Source organism: Giraffa tippelskirchi, chromosome 6, assembly GCF_054371585.1.
Source record: "Giraffa tippelskirchi isolate mGirTip1 chromosome 6, T2T-mGirTip1v1.2.pri, whole genome shotgun sequence".
In the NCBI taxonomy this organism is placed as follows: Eukaryota; Metazoa; Chordata; class Mammalia; order Artiodactyla; family Giraffidae; genus Giraffa; species Giraffa tippelskirchi.
In genome coordinates this window covers 95,721,284-95,736,997 of record NC_137280.1, presented here as the reverse complement: position 1 = coordinate 95,736,997, position 15,714 = coordinate 95,721,284, and the positions used below count along the sequence as shown (strand labels likewise).

At 50.6% G+C, this 15,714-nt stretch overlaps 1 protein-coding gene across 1 annotated transcript; it reads right to left on the bottom strand.

The window, feature by feature from the left end:
- On the bottom strand, positions 1 to 12,086 carry MYDGF (myeloid derived growth factor). Its single transcript, XM_081499660.1, has 6 exons — positions 11,881 to 12,086; positions 10,471 to 10,521; positions 5,063 to 5,124; positions 3,423 to 3,504; positions 1,883 to 1,955; positions 1 to 576 (listed from the first exon to the last, which is right to left on the bottom strand). Exons 1-6 carry the CDS (start codon positions 12,055 to 12,057, stop codon positions 497 to 499), a joined length of 525 nt encoding a protein of 174 aa, XP_081355786.1. The 5' UTR covers positions 12,058 to 12,086; the 3' UTR covers positions 1 to 496.
- Positions 12,087 to 15,714: the final 3,628 nt, after the last annotated feature.

The following is a 15,714-nucleotide window of genomic DNA, read 5'->3' as shown; positions in this document are numbered from 1 at the left end:
TGATTTTTAGTTCTTATTTATTTAAATATGAAAGAACATTTCATTTCTGCCCAGTCAGTCTGAAAGTTGGTCCCCTGGGGAGTGAGAAGAAGGCAGCTGGTGTGCAGTCACAGGCGGCGAGGGGCTCCCTCGCAGAACATCCTGGAGCCCGGCCTGATCCCAGAGGGGAGGAGGGGATGCCCTGGCTTCAGAAAAGCCATGATCCCCGGGAGATGCCCCTCTGCCCCCCGCCATGTGTTCTGATGCCTCTTCTGATGAGAAGAGCAGTGAGTCTCAGACCCACAATCTTCGAGGTGAGGGAAGGTGGGAGCCAGGTGAGTCCTAGCCCTCCAGACTCCACTCTGGGGCTTTAGCTGTCCTCCAAATGGGGCAACATCAGCTGGGACAGAAAACCAAAAGCCCCCCCAATCCCACCTAGAAAACAAGTACTGGGCCCTCTTGGGGTCCAGCTCCTTGCATGGAGAGGAGGAAAAGCCGCCCTCAGAGGGGCTTCAGGTCACAGTTCGCTGCGTGTTGCCTTGGCCACGATCACCAGCTTGGACAGTTCAGCCTTGAAGGCCCCAGGCCTGTGGGACACTGCAAAGGAAGAGACCCTGGGTCGGTGCGGGCCTCTGCAAGGCCTCTGGGTCCTGAGCTGGGGGGTGGGGTGGGGGCAACAATGGGGGCAGAGCAGGGGAGGGGCCTCCAAGTGGACTCCATAAGGAAAGGCTCCTGGCCTTGAAAGGCTTATGAGTGATGGACGGGGGAAGGTGGGGAAGTCGAGGGCCTGTCTGGAGGGCAATGAGAAGCCACGGGAAAGGCTGAGGTGGAAGAAGCTGTGATCACCTCTGCCACGTTGAGAACAGCTGGGGGTCGGAGGTTTGCCCTGGCAAACTTGTCTGGCCATGCCCTGCTCTGCAGCCCCAGCCTGCCTCCCACTCCCTGTCTATCCTCCCCATTGGTGCTCCCTGGGGCTCAGGGTCTGCCAGCATCCCAGGCCCCTCTGTCCTTGATCTCCGCTCTGAACAGGCCCTGTGCCCTGGAGGACCTGTGGGCAGGGCGGGCCTCCTTCCAGGCCCTCCTAAAACCCCCAATCACACCACCACCTTCCCTCCCCTCCCACTCTTCACTTTGGTGCCTGGTGACACCCATGGCCACACGGGTTGCTCATCTCACCTCTCCTCTGTCCCTCAGGACTCTCAGGCTCCCTGACTCAGCTCAGTTCCATGTCCACTGTCTCACTCACTCATCCCCCATTGCTCTCACCCCTCCCAGCTCCAACTCTAGCACCCACTCTTTCTGCTCTGCATCTGGCCTGCATGGCTGTAGCTGAACAGGGGTCAGAGGCCACAGGCGTCTCTGAGCCTCAGGAGGTGACCCCTTGCCTCTCCTGTCACGCGGCACACACAAGGTCCCAACTTCAATGCCTGAACCTGTCACAGGGCCCAGGACAACCCCTCCCCCATACCCCAATGTGGAGCTGAGCAGACTTTCACAACCTCTGTTCTCTGTAAGGGATGGGCCAAGCAAGCCTGCCACCTGTGAGCAAATAGTGGCTACTACATTTATAAACAGAAATCAAAGGAAAAACGGCATCCTGTGATACGGGAATGTAGTATGACATTCACATCTCAGTGTTCACAAAACAAGGTCTTATTAGCCACCTACATCCACTGACTAGTGGTTCACGCCTGCCTTGGCCTTGAGGGGGCAGGTCGAGTTATTTCAAAGGGGGGTGTCTGCCCCTAAAGCCAAAAGTATTTACCAGGTGGCCCTTTTTACAGGAGGGATAGCGGCCTCTCACCAGGGGTCTCTAGATCTCCCCCTCATGGGGGTCTTGTCCTCTCTCTCACCTTCCCTGCTGGAGAACCTGGGTTCCAGCCCCACAAACCCCTCCACCTACCTGCTGTTTTGGTCACCTCAAACTCCTCATTTTTCAGGGGAACGTCGCTCTCTCTCTCAAAAGCAGCTTTTGACTGAAAGGGAACAAGTGGAAACTTTTCTAATCGGGAAAGAACATGGCTCGGTTTGCTTCCTGGAGTAGCAGAGACGCCAGACTCGAGATGCGTTTTTAAGCACAGAAAAGAGAATCCAGTGGAAGCGGCAGGTTAATCCACTTATGAGATCGTCAACTGGCTTCAAACCTCATGCCTTGCCACAAATCCGAGGAGGGAGGCATCTAATTCAGTTTTTCCCTTTAGCTGATGTATGGAAATGGCAAACAAGCGTGGCAGTCTCTTGAATATAATTCTTAAAAATCAGAACTGTGTCTTTCTCAGATCAGTTAGAGTAATGGAGTTTTACAGTAAGAATAGACTACTTTAGACACAATTTTGTAGTTGTAGTTTAGTCGCTAAGTCGTGTCTGACTCTTGCAACCCCATAGATTGTAGCCTGCCAGGCTCCTCTTCTTTAAGAAGTGGGGTTTCCCAGGTGGCGCAGTGGTCAAGACTCCACCTGGCAGTGCAGGAGAGGTAAGAGATGTGGGTTCGATTCCCTGGGTCGGGAAGATCCCCTGGAGGAGGGCATGGCAACCCACTCCAGTATTCTTGCCTGGAGACTCCCCAGGGACAGAGGGGCCTGGCGGGCTACAGTCCATGGGGTTCCAAAAGATTCAGACACGACTGAGCAACTGAGCATGAATGCATGCAAAGTAAGAAGAGACCCAAGAGAGTGATGAGTTAACAGACTGATGGTCAGTCTGATGTGTCAACTGGGAGGAGCTGTGGTAGCGTTAGGCAATCAGACCCTGGGGGGGCTGCTGGGGGCCACTGCTGTGACAGAGGTGCATCCTGAGCTGACTTTAAATCAAAAAGACGGTCCTTGATAACCTTGGGGTGCCTAGGGGGAAGGGCTGAGGCTTCCCTGGACGAAACCCTGCCAACAGCCAGGCCACCACAGCAGACGCCAGTTCCTACAGTGAATCTCTCATGTCTGTCTCTTGTTGGTTCTGCTTCTTGAGCTGATAAAGTGGTTTTCAAACTGTTCCCAACTCAGATGCAGAAGCAGGCATGGGCTCTGCAGAGTGGCCGGGCTCTGAAAGGGGTTGTGGGGGTCAGGAGCATGGCGGAAGGTGCTGGCTGAGCCGTGAGCCACAGGTCACTGGGGCCAAAGGACGTGGGGCCCTCCCAATACCAGTGAGCCTGCCCCCTGGGCCCACTTTGACCCCATCCCCTGCCTCCTGACTTCCTGCCAGCTTGGCCAGCAGGGGACATAAGTGGGAAAAGCCTTACTGGAGGTAAAGCCTTACTGGAGGAAGACTGGTCTCTAGGGGCCAACTGGGATCCCCTCTGGCTACTGCAACCTGCGATCCCCAGGCCTCCCGCTAAGGGCTTAGTATACATCTCCTCATTATTGCCGCCTCCCCACCCCTGACCTGGGGGTCTTCAAGGCATAGTCCATGGTGGGCAGCCAGGCAGCCCCCAGAGTGTGGGTGACACTCACGTAGGCCATGCCGTACTCGATCTCGGCGCCCCGCACCTCTGCCTTGAACTGTGTGAAGTACAGGTAGGACTTGCCCTGGGGCCTGCAAAGAAAGGTCGGGAGACAGGTCAGCCTGGGGCTATGTGTCCCCCACTCCCTAAGAATCTACTTGGGGATTCCATTTTTGGGAAGGATAGACTAGGTGCCCTCAACATGATCTGCTCTTTGCCAGAACATTCTTCCAGCTCCATGATGGACAAGCCTCTTCCCTTTCTGCATAGGAGCTGTTTGAGGACAGGAACACCTGCGTCCATTTGCTGAACACTTCTCATCCCCTGGACAACACCCCAGGTTTGCAGTGGGGGTGGGGCGGGGCGACATCCTCAGAGGGTGAGAAGTACAGGGGTTAACTAGGTAGCAGAGGAGGGTGTCTACAGCTGAGCGTGTCCCCAGGAGGGTGCTGCTGGGTGGGTCAGCTAAGAGGCTGCAGTATGAGGACCCTGCTCTGGGCCTGTGTGGCCCAAGTCTGTGCCTACATGGAGGACTGGCACTCCCAAGCCCTTGTGAGATGATGGTCTACAGGCAGGGGGATGCAGCTTGGATGACTAACCTGTAACAAGGGGGCCCCACCCCGGCTCCTCACCTCTAGATGCTTCCCTCTGAGGCCAGGAAGGGGCACAGACAGGGTCTCAACAGGGCTGGTGGTGGCGTGTTGAGGACATGGGGCTCCCACCCTCACACTCCTTGGTACCCTGGAGTGGGGTACTACTGCTGTGTGCAAGGTATCTCGCAGGAGACGGGGACTGTGCACTGAGGCCAGCATGCATTTTCTTTGATTAAATGTCACCTTCCCTGCTCTCTATCGTATCCCATTTCTTGATCTGTCCCCTGCATTGACCCCAGTCCCTGAGGGTGAGAGAGTGGCTGGGACTGCTGCTGTGTCAGACATGTGTTGATGCTTGAGAAATCGGTTCTGCAGCACCTCTCTGGCAGCCCAGTGATTAAGAATCCACCCGCCAATGCAGGGGACACCGGTTTGATCCCACATGCCGTGGAGCAACTGAGCTGTTGCACAACTACTGAGCCTGTGTGCCACAAGAAGAGAAGCCCCCCGCACCGTAACAAAGATCCTTCATGCAGAAACTAAGACCCAACACAGCTAAATAAATGAATAAAAATTAAAAAAAAAAAAAAATCAGTTCTGCTCGGGCAATCCATTCCAGGCCATGGGGCCCAGAGGAGAAGGGCCAAGATCCGATGACACTGCAGACCCTCCTCCCCATCAGGGGGCTGAGCACCTCCTTCTCAGGCTCCTCAAACTGGGCTCCAGGCCATGGGGTTACAAGAAGGGTGAGCATGGTGTCAGCCCCCGGGCAGGAGGTTAAGCCCTTGAATGATGAATGTAACTGAAGGTCACAATGAAGGCTGCGGTGCGTCTGGGGAGCCTGGCCCCTCTCCTGGGGCTGCGGCCACTGCCTGAACTGCTCCCAGCCCCCCAGCCCCGTCTTGGCCTCAATGTCAAGGTGATCTCCTGGGGAGCCCTCCCAGGGAGCTCTCCCCACCCCTGGAGGGTTGCAGGGCTCTGTCAGTCTGTAGGCCGCCTAGAGCAAAGGTGCCTCATCTGAGGAGGGGGAGGTCCCACCCCCAGGACCCTGGCTTACCTCCAGATGGTGCAGGTAAAATGCTGGTGGTCTTCGCTGGTCCCCAGACTCATCTGCCACTTCTGGGGAGAGAGGACAGACAGGTCAACCTAGGACACACAGCCTCACCATCATGGTAAACAGCCTGCACTGCACAGGGAGTGAACCCCGATGTCAACTCTGGACTTGGGGTGCTGATGTGTCAGTGCAGGTTCACTGACCCTCACAAATCCATGTGGCTGCACTCTGATCAGGGATGATGGGTGGGGGGACGGGAATATGGGAAATTCCTGTGCCTCCTGCTCAATTTTGCTGTAAAAAATAAAGTCCGTTGGGGAAAATAAAAACAAAAATAAAAGAAGCAAAGACAGTATACTCATACTTGCTTGTGTAAGCACAGAACAGGTCTTAGAGAAGATGCAAGACTGTGATAACCATGGCGACATGCAGGACGTGGGTGGGGGCTGAGCAGATGGAAGGTGTCGGAGAGCTTTTCTTGTTTTTTTTCTCTTTCTGAATGACATGTATTAGCTTTTTTAAAAAATTAAATTAAGAAAATAATACTTTAGGGACTTGCCTGGTGGACCAGTAGTTAGGTCTTCCACTGCAAGGGCACAGGTTCAATCCCTGGTCAGGGAACTAGGATCCCACATACCACTCGGGTGTGGCCAAAACATTTTTAAAATTAATAACACTTTAAGATGGTTCCAAAACATACCACTACCAGTTTATTCTCATTTTCAGGGCCTCCGAAAAGTTGGCCAAATGCAAGGTCTGGTGGCCTAAGGCGTTTCTGAGCTTTGCTAGTAAAATGAGTGTCTTGTCTTTCCGAAAGAGTAAAGGTGGACTCCAATTGCTGATAATCCGTTTTAACACCAGAGCTTTTCCACTAATAAAAACAAGGCCGTTTTTATGTTAATTATGATGGGAGTAAATTGTCACTTAGAAGCCTTCTGCCTGCAGCATGAAGGCTGGAGCCAATTACTTAGGTGGGGCAGGCAAGGCAAGTGGACACATATATTTATTTTCTATTTAAAAACTACTGGGACTTCCCTGGGGGTCTAGTGGTTAAGACTCTGCACTTCTACTGCAGGGGGCGTGGATTTGATCTCTAGTCGGTGAACTAAGAACCCACATGCTGCACGGTGTGGCCAAAAAATAAAACTGGACAAAACAAACAGAAAAAAAAAACTCCTGCCCACAGTTTCAAGGGCTCACAGTTTTATGCTATGAAATATATCTGGGATGGTCTTCCATAGCTCTTAAAAGTTCCATGACAGGCAAACATTTTTTTTAAGACTATGAAGCAAACTAAATGAAAACCAAGAGTTCCTTAGCAATACGGCCAACCTCCCTCTGAGTGGTTTGTTAAATGAACTTGACTGTGGTCTTCAGGTTGCAGGCTAGGGTGGGTGGCAGATGCCCTTGGTGAGGCTCAGATTTTGGCATCATATACTCACACGAGGGTGTGTTTTGGGGCAGCCCGTTCAGACGGAGCCTCTGTGACCTTCTCCGGGAGGCTGGGGAGATCAGGATCTAAGCGACCGGGTGTAAGTGATACAGGTAAATGGTCACTGCTATTGTTTTTCATTAAGATATATTGATAAGTAACAGATGGTGAAATGGGCCCATTTGTGTATTTTTTTTTTAAGATTTTTTAATGTAGACCATTTTTAAAGTCTTTATTGAATTTGTTACAATATTGCTTTTGTTTTATGTTTTGGTTTTTTGGTCAGGTGGCATGTGGGATCTTAGTTCCCCAACCAGACACTGAACACTCACCCCCTGTACTGGAAGGCGAAGTCTTAACCAGGACCACCAGGGAAGTCCCTGTGTCTGTTCTGAGTTACCCAACTGCGACATCGATCTGTTCTGTCTCCCCAGTTGTCTATTCACCATTCCTGTGAGGTCAGTCCCTTTGTCCAAATTCCCAGTAATCACTGATCTGCTCTGTCCTCATAGTTGTGCCTTTGCACAATGCCACCTGAGTGGAATCACACAGGCCGCGGTCTCCTGAGTCAGTCAGTCTCACGCTGCCTAACACATGTCTTATTAATCTGAGTGGTTGCATGTGTATCAATAGTTCACTTACCTTTAACAGCTTTATTGACAAACAGTTTATATGATACACAATATGCTCTTTTTAATTGCACACTTCAGTGTTTCCTAGTACTTTCAGAGCTGTGCAACCATCACCTGTATAGCCACTCCCTTTTCTTGGGGATCTTCCCTGCCCAGGGATCGAACCCAGGTCTCCTGCATTGCAGGCAGATTCTTTGCCGTCTGAGCCACAAAGGAAACCCCTATCTAATTCTCACCACCCCCCAAAGAAGTCCTAAATCCATGAGCAGTCACACCCACTCTCTCCCCCAGTCCCTGACAACCAAGAAACCACTCTGTCTGTGGATCGGCCTGTTCTGGACGTTTTCCATCAGTGGAATCACACCCTGTGTGCCCTTCTGTGCCTGCTTCTCTCACTGAGCATTGTGTTCTCAGGATCTGTCCACATGGTAGAGAGTGTCTGGGCCTCACCCCTTTCCATTGCTGAGTGATACTCCTGTGTTATGAGGGACCACTCTGTGTTCATTCATCACCTGTTGAGGGACACTTGGGTGGCTTCCACTTGTTGGCTATGACAAATCATGCTGCTCTGAACAGTCACGTGTGAGCTTTGTGTGGACTTAAGTTCTCATTTCTAACAGGCAGATACAGAGGATCCAGTGGGCTGTTTCCTGCCAACAGGGCAGTGAGCCAGCAGCCAGAGAGCCTGTGGGTCGCAATGTCGTGTTCCCGTGCTCCACTGGTGGCCGGCGGTCTCTGATGACCATAGTTCTGGCCAGTGCTACTGGAACAGGTAGTGCCAGACACATCTGCTCTGAGGTGTTTCCTTTGGGAAGAATTCCCTCATCTGAAATGGAAGAACTGAGCCTGTTGCAGGCTCAGAATCTGTGACCCAGCCGCTGTCCCAAGAGTGAGCCTGGCTCTCCCGTGAACTGTCCACCCGCAGGGTCCTGTCAGGGAGGCACTGCTGGTGATGCAGGCTGTGTCCTGCCTCAGGGTAGTGGTCAAGGGTCTGCACCTTGGGGACTTCGCTCACATTCCAGTTGAGGGGGCCTGGGTCCTCAGCCTCAGGGGCTGCCAGGTCCTCGTGTGTGAAGTGGGGGTAATGACAGCCTCCCAGGGTTCTGAAGATGAAACACAACATGTGCCTGGTTTACCACCGCTCGGGGCGCCTGGTAAACTGCAAGGTGGTTGGGGACATCACGATTTTATTATCCAGTGAACTGACCATGGACACATGGGCTTCCCTGGTAGCTTGGATGGTAAAGAATCTGTCTGCAATGCAGGAAACCTGGTTTCGTTCCCTGGGTTGGGAAGATGCCCTGGGGAAGGAAATGGCAACCCACGCCGGTATTCTTGCCTGGAGAATTCCACAGACAGAGGAGCCTAGAGGGTTACAGTCCATGGGGTTGCAAAGAGTCGGACATGACTGAGTGACTAATAGTTTCACTTTCACAACCAAACAGGCAGGGAATGTGCTGATGAGGAGAAGGTACTTTGGGACTAATCAAGAGCCCGAGACAGGGCATGGCTCTACTAAGAGGTATGGACTGGGGTAGAATGTTCTACCACCTGTCACCATCCCACAGTGGACTGGACTGCTTGGAGAAGCAGTGAGGCCCGGAGGTGTCTGAGGGAGTGGTGGACAATCCCAGGATGCCCATGGTCCTGGCGGCAGGGGGAAGGGCTGCAACAACCCTTGGTTCCCCTGGGAAGGGTGTCACCAGGCATTCACTACATTTCATCACAATACTGTTGCTGGGAGTCATCTACTTTTATTTACAAATTAGATGTATCCAAAATAAGGAAAGTGGATTTCATGTCACTCTTTTATTCTAATTATCTATTTATTTATTTATTTGGCTGCGCTGGGTCTTAGTTGGGGCTTGTGGGATCTAGTTCCCTGACAAGAGATTGAACCTGGGTCTCCCACATTCGGAGTGTAGAGTCTTAGTCACTGGACCACCAGGGAAGCCCCGACTTCATATCATTCTTGCCCAGTGGCTTTCGCCTGGGGGTAATTTTGTCCTCCAGCAGACACTGGAGGACATTTAGACACTGTGTAAATTCACAGGTTCTAGGAAGTAGGATGTGGACACATCTTTTTTGGAGGACCTCATTCAACTCACTACATTATGTGAAGAATTACCACAAATTTAGTAGCTTAAAATCGACGCCCATTCATTAGCTTACAGTTCTATAGGTCAGAAGTCTGGGTGTGGCAGGGCTGGGTCCTTTGTTCAGTCTCACAAGCTAAATCAGAGTGTCAGCCAGAGGCTTCCCTGGTGGTCCAGTGGTTAAGACTGCCTTGCAATGCAAGGGACGTGGGTTTGATCCCTGGTCAGGGAACTGAGATCCCACAGGCTGCATGACATGGTCAATAAAATAAATGAAATAAAAGTGGAAGCCAGATTGCATTCCCACCTAGAGATCTGGAGATTGGGGTCCTTTTCCGACTCACCTGGTTGTGGTGGGGTTCAGTTGCTTGTGGTTGGAGGGCTGAAGCCCAGATTTCCCTGCCACCAGCCACGGGCTGCTCTGAGCTTCTACATGCTACCTCCTCAAAGTCAGCTGTGGTGATGTGGTGCACTATGCCTGTCTCATGCTTCCAATCTCTCTCCGTCTTCTGCCATCAGCTGGAGAAACCAGCCAGCAAGGAACTGGGGACCTCAGTCGCACACTGGAAGGAACCATATTCTGCCAACAACTTGAATCAATCTGGGCAAGGGTTCTCCCCAGAGCCGGCAGGTGAGAGCCCAGCCAGGCTGACACCTTGATCTTGGTTTTGAGAAGCATCTAGCTAAGCCGACAGGGACTTCTGACCTTCAGAACCATGGGACAGGGACTTCTTCTGTGGTCCAGTGGATAAGACTGTGCTCCCAATGCAGGGAGCCTGGATTCCATCCTAGGTTGGGAAACTAAGATCTCACATACTGTAACTAAGCCCTCGTGCCACAACTACTGAGCCCTTGTGCTCCAAAGTCCATGCACCACAATTAGAGATGGCTACGTGCCCCAACGAAGACCCAGGGTAGCCAAAATAAACAATTGAAAAAAAAAAAAAAGAATGATGCAATAATACTTGGGCACTGTTTTAAGCTGTTCAGACCGTGTTACTCAGCATAGAAGATGGAACACAATACTGCTAACAGAGGCTCATGAGAATGGCAGATTCAGGTCTCACATCCCTCTTTCTGTCCATATGTCTGTTCACTCTATGGAATTATGAGTAGAATCTGCCATCACCATTGGACTTGAGCACTGTCTTTTATCGCTTAGGCAAGAATAATCCACTGTCCTCTAGAGAGCATGTCTGTACGACAATGGATGCTGTTGTTCTAAACTACATGGAGTTTTGAACAACTCACCTCGTTGGTCCCTCCTTGAGACGCATAGGTGAACACGCAGGTATATCTGTCCTAGAGAATGGAAAGAAAAACGTCTCAGTAGTAGATAATTGTTAGCGCTGGAGGTTCAGGGTCTCAGAATGTCCCTCTGAGATCCAGAATCAAGAAGATTCTGCTTTTGAGTATCTACACTCAGGGGAAGGAGGTAGAGTCAGAGCCTTCTGGCTGATGTCCCTGGAAGCCGATGTCCTTGGAGGCCTGGAACTCTCCCACCAGCCTCCCTGCTTGGGAGCTCCTGGCTCTGGACAAACAACCCATGCGGCTTCTAGAAGGGGGAGATCACATCCCCTCCAGCACCCACCCATTTAGGAACATGAAATCTGGAAGCAGGGACACCTGGGGCCCATCTCTGCTCTGCTGTGGGCCTTGGGCAAGTGCAAAGCTTACTGTTTCTTCACCTGGAAAATGGGCCTCACATAAAGAATCTGGCACAACATCGGGTTATAAGGAAGTAATAAACAAATACTGACTATTGATATCATTGTTAGACTGGAAAGGGAGACTGGGAGAGAAAGCAATTTCTCCAACAAGCTGAGGATGGGCTAGACTAGACCTAGGCCTGCTGCCTCTAGATAAGGAGGGTCTGGCCTCAGATTTCAATGAAAAAGATGGGGGGCCTTGTGCAATGGAAGGAAAGAGCAACATCTGTCCACTTCCTTCCTGGTCAGAGCTGAGGCAGAACGACCTTGTGTGGGGTCTGGAGGCATAGGCCCCTGGACCTCCAGCTCTCCTCTCCTCACCTCTGGGCCCATCCTGCCCTCCAATAAGGAGGGGCTCACTTGAGTCTAAACCAGACAATCCTGAAGAAAATCAACCCTGAATACTCATTGGAAGGATGAAGGGCTGATACTGAAGCTGAAGCTCCAATACTTTGGCCACCTGATGTGAAGAGCCGACTCATTAGAAAAGACCCTGATACTGGGAAAGATAGAAGGCAGGAGAAGGGGGTGACAGAGGACGATATGGTTGGATAGCATCATTGACTCAACGGACAAGAGTTTCAGCAAACTCCGGGAGATAGTGCAGGAAAGGGAAGCCTGGCGTGTTGCAGTCCATGGGGTCGCAGACTCGGACACAACTGAGCCACTGAAGAACACAGGGTCTGAGGGATGGGGCTGCTTGGGCACGATTGGCAAGTGAGATGAGTTAGGGACTGAGGCTAGTGACCCAGCCCCCTCAAAGAGGCCAGCCCCCAGGAGTCTCGCCTCTTAATTCATTCCCGCTTCCTTACCAAGTCCCGCCCCCTAACCTCAGGCCTTGCCCCCAACGGGGCCGCCCCCTGGTCCCGCCCCCTCCCGTCAGCTCCCCCTCCCCAGGTCATGCCCCGGCTAGCACCATCCCTCAAGCCCCCAGGGTGTCTGAGGCACGTACCCCAGGGCCCGCGTTCTGGGAGAAAGAATGTACCACGCCGCCAGGCCGCACGTCAAACGCCACCGTCGTGGGCTCGGACACCGCCTCCACCGGCCTCAACGCCACGGCTGCCAGGAGCAGCGAGACCCACAAGTTCGCGCCGCCGCTGCCATTCCTTCTTCCGCTGGGCGCTGCCATCTTGTGATCAGGTTCCGCGGGGCAGGGACGGCGGACGGAGCGCGGCGAGGGACACGTAGGGAGTCTGGCGGAGGCCACGTCGGCGTCGGCGCGACCACGTGATCCGGAGGGCGCCACCCTTCCTACCCGGGCTGCCATCTTGGGGGCGGGGTTTGGAAGTCCCAGGAGAGTTCTGGGGTTGATGGAATTGAAACAGGTTTCTTGGCTTGGGGTCCATTCGTCCCTCACTAGGCAAGTGACTGACCATTCAACTCGTCTAGTTAGTACGTGTACAACGAATGAAGGATATAAAGGAGCACCACTGAAATTCAGGTTAATGCATGTAGGCAGAATGAGGGAAATGGAAGATCACCATTGAGCAAACAACTCTTTGATTGTTACTCCAGGATTCGTGGATCCATGCTAGAAACTGGTGGGGAAGAGGATTTTTGCATTATCTCGAAGTATTTCCCCCCGAGATACATAACAACTACAAAGAGAAAAGTAGTAATTTTACAGTGGCGACACCATCTTTATAGCCCACTGAGCAAAGTCAACATCGTTAAAAAAGACAGTGGCTTCATGGAGCCACCATGGGATACAGAGAAGGACATTCTGAGTGGCGCCTCCGTGGAATTTCTGTGCAAAATGCACGGCCTCAATCTGAGCAGAGCATATTCCAGAGGAACCCAAGTTGAGGGACATTCTACCTAGGTAACCGGCAGTTCTCTTTAAAAATGTCATGAAAGACAAAGGCTAAGGAACCATCAAAGAATGAGGAGACCAAGACGTCGAAAGGCAACTGGGATCCAGGATTGGATCCTTGCCTTAGTCTGGATTGTTATAACAATATCTCGCAGATTGGCTGGCTTAAACAACACATTTATTTCTCACAGCCTGTTCTGAGTGGGGGTACCTGCTCCTGTTAAGAAATGCTTCCCTCTTTGCAGCCAGCTGCCGTGGACCTGTTAGGAATTGGCTCCATAAATCGGAAGACGGCAGACTATTTGGTGTTTCACACAGCATGGTTCTTTTGATGTCTCCATTTCCCTACCTCCCGTGTTTGACCTTCAGCGGTCCCTATGAAGGATTCAATTAGTGGCCAAACGCTGTAGCTGACAAGGTATTTGGTTGTGAGTGGTTTTGAGTTTCCTACTCAAGAGGAGTAGGTGTGTGTATGTGTGTTTTCTTCTCAGAAAGACTGAACCCCAGCCTCTTGTTTCTGTTTTTCCTTTCTGCCTATAAAACAAAACCCCAAATAGAAACAAACAAAAAACTGAAGGGGTTTAAAGAAAAAAACCATCATTCCCAAGATTCTGCTTTTTAATCATGACTTGAAATCTAGTGGTCAAAAAAGATTTGGTAACACAACTACCATGGCTTCTGTCTCCATGGTCAGGACACCATAAACAGGGTGGGTGTGGACATCATAAAGAGGGTGCATGAAGGAGCTCCCTTGTGAATTAACAGCTATATATATATATATTTTTTTTTTTTGTTTGTTTGTTTGTTTGTTTCCTGGCCATGAGGCATGTGGGATCCTAGTTCCCTGGCCCAGGGATCGAACCTGGGTCCCCTGAAGTGGAAACTCAGAGTCTTAACCAACAGACTGACCACCAGGGAAGTTCCCAACAGCTCTGTATTTTGACTGTGGTGGTGGTTCTAGGAATCTGTACAGGTGACAGAGTGGAATAGAACTACACACACATGAGTGCCTGTGAAAGCTGATAACATCTGAATAAGGTCTAGAGTTTAGTTCATTGCATTGTATTCACATCATGTTCCTGGTGTGACAGTGTATTAGGGTTAGGTTGATGTAAGCTGGGTGAGAGTACACGGGATTCTGCACTGTTTTTTGCAGCTTCTTATGTGTCACAGAGATGGGAATACCAGACCGACTGACCTGTCTCTTGAGAAATCTGTATGCAGGTCAGGAAGCAACAGTTAGAACTGGACATGGAACAACAGACTGGTTCCAAATAGGAAAAGGAGTACGTCAAGGCTGTATATTGTCACCCTGCTTATTTAACTTATATGCAGAGTACATCATGAGAAACGCTGGGCTGGAAGAAGCACAAGCTGGAATCGAGATTGCTGGGAGAAATATCAATAACCTCAGATATGCAGATGACACCACCCTTATGGCAGAAAGTGAAGAAGAACTAAAGAGCCTCTTGATGAAAGTGAAAGAGGAGAATGAAAAACTTGGCTTAAAGCTCAACGTTCAGAAAACTAAAATCATGGCATCTGTTCCCATCACTTCATGGGAAATAGATGGGGAAACAGTAGAAACAGTGTCAGACTTTATTTTTTTGGGCTCCAAAATCACTGCAGATGGTGATTGCAGCCATGAAATTAAAAGACACTTACTCCTTGGAAGGAAGGTTATGACCAACCTAGATAGCATATTTAAAAGCAGAGACATTACTTTGTCAACAAAGGTCCGTCTAGTTAAGGCTATGGTTTTTCCAGTGGTCATGTATGGATGTGAGAGTTGGACTATAAAGAAAGCTGAGCGCAGGAGAATTGATGCTTTTGAACTGTGGTGTTGGAGAAGACTCTTGAGAGTCCCTTGGACTGCAAGGAGATCCAACCAGTCCATCCTAAAGGAGATCAGTCCTGGTTGTTCATTGGAAGGACTGATGTTGAAGCTGAAACTCCAATACTTTGGCCACCTCATGCGAAGAGTTGACTCATTGGAAAAGACCCTGATGCTGGGAAGGATTGGGGGCAGGAGGAGAAGGGGACGACAGAGGATGAGATGGTTGGATGGCATCACCGACTTGGACATGAGTTTGGGTAAACTCCGGGAGTTGGTGATGGACAGGGAGGCTTGGCGTGCTGCAATTCATGGGGTCACAAAGAGTCGGACACGACTGAGCGACTGAACTGATGTGTCTATGGTTAATTTCAAACAAACAAACAAACAGGAACTTCCCTGGTGGTCCAGCACATGGAACTTGAATGCTTACACTGCAGGGGGCACTTGTTTGATCCCTGGTCAGGGAACTAGGATCCAGCATGCCACAAGCCAACCCCCACCCCCCAAAAAATGTTTCTGCTTGAGATGGTTGTGGGTTGCCAACTGCTAAGCCTCCTAGGCAACCCTAGTGACCCCTTTCTCATCAACTTCTGTCATTCTGTGACTTGTGATTACTTGCCTCTCCACTTTCACAGTAGATTATGGGCAAGATAAATTCTTATTCCTGAGATGATTCTTAACATTCATTGGCTGAGCTTCCTACCCATCAAACATTTTGAAATCAGCAACATTGCTCAGTTTGCAACATGTATGACAATGCACTTATTTCCTTCATATATAAAGAGTGTCTACAAATGAATGAGGCCAACATATCAAAAGAATGGTGGGCAGGAATTCCCTGGTGGTCCAGTGGTTAGGATTCTGTGCTCTCACTACCAAGGGCTTGAGTCCATCCCTGATTGGGGAACTAAGATCCTGCACGCCAAAAAGAAATTTAAAAAGATGGGCAAATGATTAGCAGTAAACAAGTGCCTTAAAGCATGAAAATATTTACACACACATAAAAGAAATGTGAGTTCAGATTACAGTGAGCTGCTGTGTTTCACTCCCTAAGCTTTTCAAAAATAACAGGTGGTACTGAAGACTCTTGAGAGTCCCTTGGACTCCAAGGAGATCAAACCAGTCAATCCTAAAGG